Source organism: Trachemys scripta, chromosome 1 (assembly GCF_013100865.1).
Source record: "Trachemys scripta elegans isolate TJP31775 chromosome 1, CAS_Tse_1.0, whole genome shotgun sequence".
In the NCBI taxonomy this organism is placed as follows: Eukaryota; Metazoa; Chordata; order Testudines; family Emydidae; genus Trachemys; species Trachemys scripta.
Window position 1 is genome coordinate 226,568,385 of NC_048298.1, and position 12,455 is coordinate 226,580,839.

A 12,455-nucleotide genomic window follows, 5' to 3' on the forward strand; every position below is an offset into this window, starting at 1 on the left:
TTAGAGAATGTCCGCATGGTTTTAGAAGAAGATTTTGGTGCCCTTGACATGCTGCTGTTTTTTAACTCCTAAATGCGTCTTGTTCCTTTTTGTTCTAGTCGCTAGAGGAAGTGTGTGACCTGTTGCATGCTGCACCGTTCCAGAATATATTGCCAAGGGTTCATGTCAAAGGTATGGGCTGGATGAGCATTTGTTCTCCAGCAGTATTACCCCCGCTATTGCTTCCTTGTTGGTGAATTCATCATTCTGAAACTTTCTTACACAAGCGCTATTCATTTGCAATGACAGCAAATTCCTGAATATCTGCAAGCCTGAAAATTGTACAGTACACAGACTAGCAAAAGGCCTATGCCTATTAACCAGGGCTCCCTGGGGTGGGGTGATCAAGAACGCTCTGTGCAGCACACTGGTGATATGCCCACCGCTGCCTCATCCCCACTTGATGATGAGGTTGAAGAATGCTGGACTTGCTATGAGGTCCCATCCTTCATATCAGCCTTGGCTTGTAGGTGTGCAAAATAAAGTTGGGGATGGGGAGGTTTAGGGCTGGATCCTGCAAGGTGCTGAGTACTGTCTCTCTGATCCAGCAAAGCACAACCACATGCATGGTTGCCACAGACTTTTCACATGCTTAAATGCTTTGCTGAATTACCTTGCAGGATTTGTTCCTTCCAGTCTGTTTTCTCTTCGCCCCTTCCTGACTGCTGGAAGGTGAGCTGCTTCTGTTCCCGCATTTTATCCTTCTACCACTGGGGGGGAGGGAAGGGGGCAGGCTTACTCTTTTCCTACTTCTGCCCCACTACCAGCAGCAGCAGATCTATCTGTGCCTCTGCTCATAGGATTCACATAAATAACAAAGTGAAAGAGTCTTATCAGATTTATTGCAGTTACTCAGATCCCTGTAGACAGCCATCAGACTAACCAGATCATTGCAAATTTTATTCACCCACTCACCAGAGAACATTTCCTACTCACCAGTTTGGGGGTTTGGGGTTGTTTTTTTTAACCTTTCCCTACATAAAACACCTTCACTATAACTCCATCCTCTGGAGGCAAGTATTTTGCATGTGATAAGGGTAATATTAATTGGCTTAGTATGTGTGGGAGTCAAAGTATGTTAGAGACAGCATAAGAGCCTTATTTTGAGGGCAGAAACTAGTTAATAACAAAATGAGTTTCGCTGTTAGTTTTTGCCTGTATAGTTAGTTTCTTTATACTTGAATGTATAATGTAACATTGTTAAAGGAATAAACCTGTCAATGGATACTGTGCATCAAATAAACTGCATACTGAAGAAAAAGCAAGCCATTTTGAATGAAATTTCCTGCCAAAGGAATAATTTACACACATAACTCCTACTGTGACAAAAATAAACTGTAACAAAAACATGAATTTCTGTACCACAATATTAATTGTTTATAAAGTGAAGTCACCTAACTTTAAAGGATAATGTGGGGTTTTTTTCTTTCAGAGGGTGAAAGACTTGATGCTAAAATGAAAAGACTAGAATCAAAATATGCTCCACTCCATCTTGTTCCTCTGATTGAAAGATTAGGAACACCCCAGGTAATGTCTTACATTTTGTGCCCCAGACATTTTATGCAGAAATATAAGTGCAGAAGCAACCAGAGACCCTGACAATATCAGTAGCCATGTCAGAATTACAAATTTCAAACAAAAATTATTCACACAACAGGGCCTCTGGTAAATCCATGGATTCAGTAAAGTTGGTCAGCAGCTTGTGTGCACAGGTGGCTTATTGTCTGAATGTTTGGGACAGTGCAGAAAGTGACATTTTAGGTTTCAGGAGAGGATTAAAGTGTTAATTTCCATGTACACTATTGTGATATAATGGGTGCAAATCCTTTGCTTTACACAAGGGGCTCCCAGTTCAAATTCCACCAAAAGCAACTGATTTGCTCTGTGACCTTTTAAAAAAGTCATTTGTTCTCTTGTGATTCAGTGAACAAATTGGATAAAATCAGAACCTTTTTGGAAACCAACTGTTCTATTTGATCTGAGCTTTCCTGGAAAATGAATTACCAACAGAGAACATTCTTCCTCCTCCATGCCTTGTCCGTGAGCTACTCTTGCTGTCCAGAGGCCATTCTCCTCTGTGTCCTTGTAGAGTGTGTTTCATTCCCCATTTGCTTCAACAGCTGACAAACTCTCCTTGAGAGATAGGGATTTGGGGGGCCAAAAGGAAATATTGTTAAGTATAGAGTTCAGACTACTTTTAGCACCAGGGGTAGAGTTAGGTGAGCTGTGCTGAGCAAGCAACCTGGTCCCTACTGCAGAGTTCTTACAATGGGAGGGCACAAGCTGGTACAATAGAGCAAGTATTGATTATAAATCTCAGTTTACTACAGGTGTACAGATCACTTCATGCTCACTTTGAAGCACATCAGCCTCTGATAGCAGCAGGCCAGGGAGTCAGTAATAAGTGAGGGAGGGACAGCAGACAACTGAACACACCAATTTTTATCTTCTGACTCATTTCAGTTAAAAACAACCTTGCAAACCGTGGCGCAGTACAGCAGTGGCTGACCTTTCCACTCAGAAAGCCTTTAAAAGCTTCTCTTCCGTTGAGTGGTGAAAAAATTAACCCAGATATTTCATGGTTGGTGTTTTCTGGCTTCCACTTGACCCTTGACCCCAGGAGAATTCATGAACGTAGTAAAACCTTAAAAGCACTGGTTCAAAAAGAAAAGTCAAAACTAGTGACCCAGCTAGTAATACTGCTTTTGTTTAAACAACCTATTCTGAATTCACTCAATGCATCTGCTCCAAGGCGAAGTGCAGAACTGGAATTGGGGCACGCAGGTAAACTGTCTTACAGTACTCTGGGGGTATGTCCACACAGCAAATTAAAACCCACCGCTGGCCCATGCCAGCCGACTCGGGCTCGCGGGGCTGTTTCACTGCTGTGTAGACTTCTGGGTGGGAGAGTCCCAGAGCTTGGGCTCTAGCCTGAGCCCAGAAGTGTATGCAGCTATGAAACTGCTCCACAGCCTGACCCCCGCAACCTGGCTGGCACAGGCAAGCCGTAGGTTTTTCTTTGCTGTGTTTTTAGATCAGCATGACACCCTAATACAGCTTTGTCCTGCACTAATATAGGGCTTTCAAACAGAAACCACACCTCCCCCATAACTAATCTGAAATGCTGTTTCATTCACTTTTTATTTCCTCCTCTCAATCTTAGCAAATTGCAATAGCAAGGGAAGGAGATTTGCTGACCAAGGAACGCCTCTGCTGTGGCCTATCCATGTTTGAGGTCATCTTGACCAGGATTCGGACCTTCCTAGATGACCCAATCTGGCGTGGCCCCCTTCCCAGCAATGGTGTGATGCATGTGGATGAATGTGTGGAATTTCACCGTCTCTGGAGCGCGATGCAGTTCGTGTACTGCATTCCTGTGGGAACACACGAATTTACTGTGGAGTATGTATCGTAGGCTGCCAATTATGCACTTGTTTGCAACAGTACTTTATTGTATTTCCCAGCTAGAAGTGGGGATACAAAACATAATGCTGGTGTTCATATTTCTGAGATAGCTCAGTGAGGCAAGCACAGAACAAAGAACAAGGGACTGAGGGGGCCTGTTAGCACAAGAACTCAGATATTAATTGTATCTTTTAAAAATCATGTCTTTTAAATACGTTGGTACATAATAAAAGGTCCCATAAGAAAGAGATCCTAGCGTACACCTCTCAACACCAGTGATGCTTACCCACTACAGTTGCTGAATTTAAGTAAAATAACTTTTATAAGTAATTTATCCGGTACTTGCTTATTTCTGTGGGTTAGCAGCAGGAATGAGCATTCAGAAGTTAGTGTCCTGCAATCTTCAGTTCTTTAGTTTTTAGCATTATGTTTGTCAGTTTTCAGAAGGAAAGATGGAGCTATCATTTGCCTGTCACTGTCCAGTTGTTGATGGGAAGTCTTAGGACATTGCGTCCCTTAATCCACAAAGACCAAATGAACGTGATGGTGTGGCACTGTCAGTTTGTTCTATTGGTTAATGTGACAGTAGCACTGCTGCAGAGTAATGGGGAGCAAATATTTTTGGAAGAACTTAAAATTGGATAAAGATTTTTAGCATTTCTAGTGCTTGCAGTTTCTAAATATTGTTAATTTAATAGAAAATGATCCTAAAAGACATGGTTTTAAACCTCAGCCTGGAAAACATCTTATGCATAGTTTTTTAGACCCCTATTTTTTGAAGAGAAAATGTCCGATGACTCAGTATTTCATGCTAACTGGTTCTTAGGCGTTTTAGGTGAAATACACAATTTTCATAGACTTTGTACTCTATTACAGACAGTGCTTTGGAGATGGGCTGCACTGGGCTGGCTGTATGATCATTGTGCTTTTGGGACAGCAGCGTCGCTTTGATGTGTTGGATTTCTGCTACCATTTACTGAAAGTACAAAAGCATGATGGCAAAGATGAGGTCATCAAGAATGTGGTATGTTGAAAACATTGGGTTTGTACTCATCGCAATGACTTGTATGAAAAAAAATGGAATTATTTGCATGGGGCTGCATGGTATCTGTAACCATGACTGTATAAAGTGGAGTCAAAGCCCAAGATTATGCAGTAGAGCATTTGCTAGTAGCACCCTATGTTAGGGTTGGGATTTTAATTGAGCCAACCTTTACCTTTCATTGTGACATGGGTTTTCTTACATTTAATGAAACAGATGGTGCCATCTAGATGCACATACGTACCTTTAGAACAGGGCTAGTCCTACTGAAGTTCTAATCCCCATGTCCAAGGCCTATTTCTGGAATTCTGATAAGCAAAGTAGATCTTTAAAAACAAAATTTTAAGTGGACTTTTGCACCTACCACTGGTTGGGAAACATTCATAACTTACCCAGACCACACCCCACCATTGGGGCAGACTTGAGAGAGTTGGCACTGTTTCCTCTTTCCATTACAGATGGTGGCCATACTGGGTCAGACCACTGGTCCATCCAGCCGCCAGTATCCTTCTTTTGACAGTGGCCAATGCCAGGTGCCCCAGAGGGGATGAACAAAACTCAGTAATCATTGAGTGATGCATCCCGTCACCCATTCCAAGCTTCTGGCAAACAGAGACTAGGGTCACCATCCCTGCCAATCCTGGCTAATAGCCGTTGATGGACCTGTTCTCCAGGAACTTATCTAGTTCTTTTTTAAACCCTTTTATAGTCTTGGCCTTCACAACATCCTCTGGCAAAGAGTTCCAGATGTTGACTGTGCATTGTGTGAAGAAATACTTCCATTTGTTTGTTTGTTTGAAATCTGCTGCCTATTAATTTAGTGATCCCTAGTTTTTATTATGAGTAAATAACACTTCCTTATTTAAATTTCTCCACATCAGTCATGATTTTATGGACCTCTATCATATCCCCCCCTTAATCATCTCTTTTCCAAGCTGAAAAGTCCCCGTCTTATTAATCTCTCCTCATATAGAAGCTGTCTCTTTTCTGTGCTTTTTCCAGTTCCAATATATCATTTTTGAGATGGGGCAACCCAATCTGCACGCAGTATTCAAGATGTGGGCGAACCATGGATTTATATAGAGGCAATATGATATTTTTTGTCTTATTATCTATCCCTTTCTTAATGATTCCCAACATTCTGTTCGCTTTTTTGACTGCCGCTGCACATTGCTTGGACTCCAAGATCTCTTTCTTGTGTGGTAACAGCTAATTTAGACCCCATCATTTTATATGTATAGTTGGGATTATGTTTTCCAATGTGCATTACTTTGCATTTATCAACATAGAATTTCATCTGCCATTTTGTTGCCCAGTCACCCAGTTTTCTGAGATCCCTTTGTAATTCTTCACAGTCTGTAGTGGACTTATCTATCTTGAATAGTTTTGAATCATCAGCAAATTTCGTCACCTCATTGTTTACCCCTTTTTCCAGATCATTTAGGACTATGTTGAATAGCACTGGTCCCAGTACAGACCCGTGGGAGACACCACTATTTACCTCTCTCCATTCTGAAACTGACCGTTTATTCCTACCCTTTCTATCTTTTAACCAGTTACTGATCCAGGAGAGGACCTTCCCTCTTATCCCAGGACAGCTTACTTTGCTTAGAAGCCTTTGGTGAGGGACCTTGTCAAAGGCTTCCTGAAAATCTAAGTACACTATATCCACTGGATCACTCTTGTCCACCTGCTTGTTGATCCCCCTCAAAGAATTTTAGTAGATTGGTGAGGCATGATTTCCCTTTACAAAAACCATGTTGACTCTTTCTCAACAAATTGTATTCATCTATGTGTGACAATTCTGTTCTTTACTCTATTTTCAACCAATTTGCCAGTTACTGAAGTTAGGCTTATTGGCCTGTAATTGTCAGGCTCACCTGTGGAACCTTTAATTAAAATTGGCCTCACATTAGTTATCCTACAATCATCTGGTACAGAAGCTGATTTACATAACTCTTGGGTGAATACCATCTGGTCCTGGTGACCTATTACTCTTTAATTTATCAATTTGTTCCAAAACTTCTCTAATGACACCTCAATCTGGGACAGTTCCTCAGATTTGTCACCTAAAAAGAATGGCTCAGGTTTGGGAATCTCCCTCACATCCTCAGCCATGAAGACCAATACAAAGAATTCATTTAGTTTCTCCGCAATGGCCTTATCCTCTTTGAGTGCTCCTTTAGCATCTCGATCGTCCAGTGGCCCCACTGGTTGTTTAGCCAGCTTCCGGCTTCTGATGTACTTAAGTTTTTTTGCTGTTACATTGAGTCTTTGGCTAGCAGTTCTTCAAATTCTTTTTTGGCCTTCCTAATTATATTTTTACATTTTACATTTGCCAGAGTTTATGCTCTGTTCTATTTTCCTCAATAGGATTTAACTTCCACTTTTTAAAGGATACCTTCTTGCCTCTAGCTACTTCCTTTACTTTGTTGTTTAGCCATGGTGGCACTTTTTTGGTCCCGTTTTTTAATTTGGGGGTATACATTTAATTTGAGCCTCTATTATGGTGTCTTTAAAAAGTTTCTTTGCAGGGATTTCACTTTTTGTGCTGTACCTTTTAATTTCTGTTTAACGTCCTCAGTTTTGTGTAGTTCCACTTTCTGAAATTAAATGCTACCATAGTAGGCTGCTGTGGTGTCTCCCTCTCCATGCCCCCCAGGGATGTTAAATTTTATTAGATTATGGTCACTATTACTAAGCAGTTCAGCTATATTCACCTCTTGGACCAGATCCTGTGCTCCACATAGGACTAAATCAAGAATTGCCTCTCCTCTTGTGGTTCCAGGACTAGCTGCTCTAAGAAGCAGTCATTTAAGGTGTCAAGAAACTTTGTCTCATACTTATCACCAGAGTCAACCAGACTGGTTCATGAGGTGCTGAATTGGCAGAAGACTGCTGGATTGAGGCAGTTGCTGTCAGTGGTGTTATCAAAGGCTGGTTCTGATTTTAATCTCAAAACTTCTTTTCTGAATGTATGTTTTTGACATTGCAGCCTTTGAAGAAAATGGTTGAGAGAATTCGCAAATTCCAGATCCTGAACAATGAGATAATTACTACTTTGGACAAGTATATGAAGTCTGGTGATGGAGAAGGTACACCAGTGGAACATGTGCGCTGCTTCCAGCCTCCTATCCATCAGTCTCTGGCCAGCAATTAAGTGTGGAGAAACAGCCTTACTTTTTACTTTAGTGGCAGTACTTTTGCACCTAGTTAAGCTATAAGCTTAAGAAGAGAAAAACCCTTGTAAGGAATATACCCTAATCTGTATTTCAGTATTTCCTGTGCCTTTTGAATAGTGGTGCTTTGTCTTTTTCAGTCACCAAGCACAATAATGGTATACAGTCCATACTTATTTTTCTAGACTAAAATTTTATATACCGTGATAAGAAGCCTGTAATGTGTTAATAAAAAAAAAAAAAAAAACCTTATTGTCTTACAAACCCCTCTATATCCCTCACCTGATGTGATCATTTTAGACTGGATTGATTCAAATTGTTTTTCCCTCATCTCAAAATATTAGTCACGGTGGTTAAAAAAACGAGTTTGTTTTTTTTGTAGAAACATTTAAAAAAAATTCATTGTAATTGTTTATGTATTAGAAAAGCATTAATTGCTTGCTTACTCTTTATAAAAAGAAGGTTCCTGCTGGTGCTTTGTGAATAATTTTTTTAATCAGTTTGATTTTTTTCCCTAGCAAAATTAAATTGCATTGTGTGATTAGTAATTATGGAAATAAAGGCATTAATTAAAATTCTCACTTTTTAGGCAATGATTCTTTGGAGGTGGTTTACACTCAGAACTTTTACAAGAATCAGTTTAATGCAGTAGCACAGTGGGGGGGGGTCTTTTCACTTTTTTTTTTTTTTTTTTTTTTGAAAACTGATATCATACAGAACTCGTTTTCTAGTTTGAGGTTATTAAAAATCAAAGTCTTCTTTCCAAGTTAAGCAATCCCTGTTTAAAATGATCTTTTGAAAGGGATCCTTCCATACACTGAACTGTTGTAGCCTATATCACCATGCTTAGATTTAATGATAATAATCATTACTATAAGAGAGAATATTTAAATTATATTAAAGCAACATGATTAGGCACACCTAGAAAGTGTTTAAGACCTGTTGCTGTCTGACTGGTGAACAATACAGGACTTACCTGGTGTTATGTCTTTGTCACATTGTACAGTCTCCACAAATACTCTTCCAGCAGTTGTAACAGCATGTAAGATGTTCCTAGAGTGGGCATGAATGGCTAATTATCTATGTCTTGGATAGAGGTCACATCTGCAAATGATATTGAAGCTGCTTTCTACCCAGTATGCTATAAGAACATCGGAGGATACAACCCTTTAAACCAATGATGGAGGAGAGCAAAACAAAGGGACAAAGTCAAATTCTAGTGCATCCTCTCCCTGGACTGCCTGCACAGCATGACCTATGCCCCTGCTCTCAAGTCCTGACTCTTTTGAAAAGCTGGGAGCCAGAAGGAATGAGTCCAGAAATGTGTGGAAGTGATAGTCAGCTAGGCAGGGGGGGATGAGGCTAGTGGTTAAGAAGACATTGAGACAGTCTTAAATATCTGTAGGAGAAAATTTTTCTTGGGGGAACAGAAACTAGAATGAAAGAAGAATAAGCTAGTTTTTAATAATTCTGTGCAGAAAAGAGGATGGGGGCAGTTTAAGGGCTGGTTACCCACAAACTTGCATCAGAATAACTAAATTGGATTTAATTAGCCCTTTTTTCAGTGCATCTGTTCACATGAGCTGTTGCTTTAGAATATAAATGTCCCACTTCAATTTTGCTTAATCTTTTCTGATGGGAAAGTGTGGTGGCTGTAGTTTACTGTTTGGGAAACAGGGGAAGGTAATTCACCTGCAGCAGTTCCCTTATTTTGCATACCCTCTCTATGCAATAAAACTCTACCTTGGTACTACAGCCTAACTCACTCTTCCTTGGTGCTGGGCTTTGCGCCTCAAAATTCTATTGGAATTTCTAACCAAGTCTTTAGCTCTTCAAAGTACCGTACCAACACCAATCCTGATCACTCAAAGACGGAGAGGAGGCAATGTTCCATTTCACCAATACTTAAACTGGCAAGTTAAGTGACTTGCCTGAGATGCACTATAGTTCAAGTGGCCCCCTAACTCAGAGAACAGTTTTAATCCTGCTTCTGGCTCTGACTTGCTCTGTGATACCTTAACTAGGCCTTGACTTTCCTAGGAAACTTTGTGTGTGTGTGTTAAAATCCTTGTTGTGGACGAGACAAAATGCGAATTGTACGTTAGCTGGCAATGGTAAGTCCTAGGAGGAACCTTCTAGTTTCCTTCAACCAACTACTGTGTTAAAACTGCAACTTGCCTTATCCACACTAAGATTTTAGTAGGTTAAAAAAAAAAAAAAAAACCCTGTGTGGGCATGAGTAAAATGTCAAAAGCACCTTAAGCTCAATCTTCAAAATTGACAAACTTTTAAGGGCCTAAGTCTCAGTGTAACAAGAGTTTGCACACACACACTAGCACTGTAACTATACTGGTACAGCTAAAACAGTACAACCCAGTTATGGGTTGACTAGGGCTGCTAGGTGCTACAGTAATACAAATAATAGAAGTGCTTATGGCTTATTTCCCTTCCTATACAGGAATAAGCTATACCAAGATAAGGCATCTTTTTATCTGGTAAATTGGTACAAACCCTCGTGTAGATGCAGTTTTAACTATTCTGAACCAAAACAGTTTTGTGGTTGTGGACCAGGTCTTTTGACAATAGAATTTAAGCTCTTAGGTCACTTGTGTGCTTTTGGGACTTCTACCCTCAACCTCTAAATGTCTTTCCCCATCTGCAAAATGAGGATAAGTGGGAAAGTTCTTCAAGTGGATCTGCATAGTCCCAGGTCTAGGTATTACACAGCCTCGTGGTGCCTCATGGTAGATCCTTGTGCAACCAGTTCTTACCATTAGAGCACTCCTGCCCCCTCCTGCAGCTCCCCTCAGCACCCCTGAACATTCTGTGTGTGAGGTTGTGTGGGTCACAGCCCCCTCTACTACTTCAGTTATTCCCAACTGCTGTGACAAAATAAAATGAACCGCTCTGGTCCATTCAGATCCAGGCTTTTCTTCATTCTTAGTGTCTTGATAGCTGTAGTTTATAGTTGACTGATAAAGAGAGTTGTATAGCTGGTACCTCAGTTCTGGTTTATGGTGGAATTGAAGGAGCTGGTATTCAAGAGGTGTGCTTCATGCCTGGCTGTCTTCCTGGCGTTGGATGACCACATTACCTGAACTACTAGGGCAAGGAACACTCTCCTGCATGTTCCATCTGTTGGATTTTCATGCCCAGACCTTGCCAGGAGAGGCAGAAGAGATTGTAAGTGCTTCTTCTTAAAGAGGGACATGAGGCTCCAGGCACTCATCTGATCAAACGCCTGAGACACCTGCTTTGGCTCCTGTGACTTCTTCCAGCAAGTCAAAGCACCTCAAAGATTCCAGGAAACTGGAACTTTCTTGGGTCCTACTCCAGATCCTGTGGTTCAGGCAGTCAGAGTTTTGAAGGCACTGTTGGTGGAGAAAGGCCAAACCACCTGCCTTTGAACTTAGAGCCACGTTTGCTCCAGCTTTGTAGGTTCCAAAAAAGGCAACAAGGGAAAAGACCGACACTGTTAGATGGGACAAGGTGAGGGACGCGATATCTTTTGTTGGACCATCTTCTATTGGTGAGAGAGACACAAGCTTTCAGGCTATACGGAGCTCTTCTTCAGGGTTAGGCTATTAGAATGCCAGATCTCACATGTCAGATTTGTTGGATCCGTCCAACTCTGTCATGGGCCCTCTGGCTCAGCTCCAAAACCTAAGCCTGTTTCGGCTTCAACTTTTGAGAACCAGTGGTATTCCATTGGATTCTGCACTAGCCTGCGCTTCAGCTCCAATCTCTTCTCTGGTTCTGGGTCCCTCTTCAGATCTTATGTGGACCCTTACTTTAGTGGCAGATGTTCACTGTTTGTTTGGCTTCTGAGCATTCTTCTGTTCTGAGTAAGAAATAGAGGATCTTGAGGAAGAGAGAGGCTGTTTGTCTTCACCTGAAAAAAGAAGAGCAAGAGATTATTAGCCTCTCCTCTGATCTGTCTAGACTTCATCCTCCAAAGTCTCCTACAGTCTCCATGAAAATTTCTCACTGTTTATTTCTCTCCACCCTCCAGGACCATTGCTCTCATCTGTGTGGTCCAGCGCAGAGCCGAGGCTGGATCCATGTTTAGAGGAGGATAAAAGAGGAAGAGAACCTATTTCCTTCTGGTTCATGCCTCCTTTTGCTCCTGTGGATTTGTTCCCAGATCCAAGTTGCTGGGGAGTGGCAGTCCTGGACTCTATGATGGGGTGCTGCTACAGGAATTTTTAAGTTGTCATCCTTGTAGATGGAGAGGGGATGTTTCACCAGTAGTAAATCTGGCTGCTGCGAAATCCTTGGACCCAGTTCCACTGGGTCCATCTGCATTTCAGGCAGTGGCACCTGATACTCTATCTGAAGCGGAAGATGAGGAGATTGTATGGTCTTGTTCAAAAAGAGCTGAGAGAGACCACAAACCTGATTTATGACCAGATGAGCATCTGCCTCTTTCCATTCTGAGGACACTCTACAGTTCCATGACCTGGTGGGTGACACAGCATCCACACTGAATTTACCTTCAGTAGCCATGAAGGAGACCTCCCACCCTATATTTGACATTCTTGGGGCTACCTCCAAGAGCAGGATATCCTTACCAATTCTCAATGGCCTGCTGCAGCCTGCTAGGCTGCTAAAAGGCAGGAGTTGACTAATTTCCAAGAAGACAGACAACTTCTATCAGACACTAACCTGGGTGTTTTTTATATTTTCACACGTCCTGTGCCTTACACTCAATCCGTTCAGAGATGCTGAGGGAAGGAATCAAAGGGGACATCAAGTGCAATACCCATAATACGCAGCCTCATCTTGAAGAA

At 41.5% G+C, this 12,455-nt stretch overlaps 1 protein-coding gene across 1 annotated transcript in view; it reads left to right on the forward strand.

Annotated features, from left to right (window-relative positions):
• The window catches only part of CYFIP1 (cytoplasmic FMR1 interacting protein 1), a gene marked incomplete in the record, with an annotated part of 115,525 nt that extends 107,282 nt beyond the window's left edge, over positions 1-8,243 (forward strand). The window contains 5 exon segments of the mRNA XM_034757907.1: positions 99-171; positions 1,472-1,566; positions 3,203-3,441; positions 4,321-4,468; positions 7,482-8,243. Of these exon segments, the coding sequence (XP_034613798.1) occupies positions 99-171; positions 1,472-1,566; positions 3,203-3,441; positions 4,321-4,468; positions 7,482-7,646 (720 nt within the window).
• Positions 8,244-12,455: the final 4,212 nt, after the last annotated feature.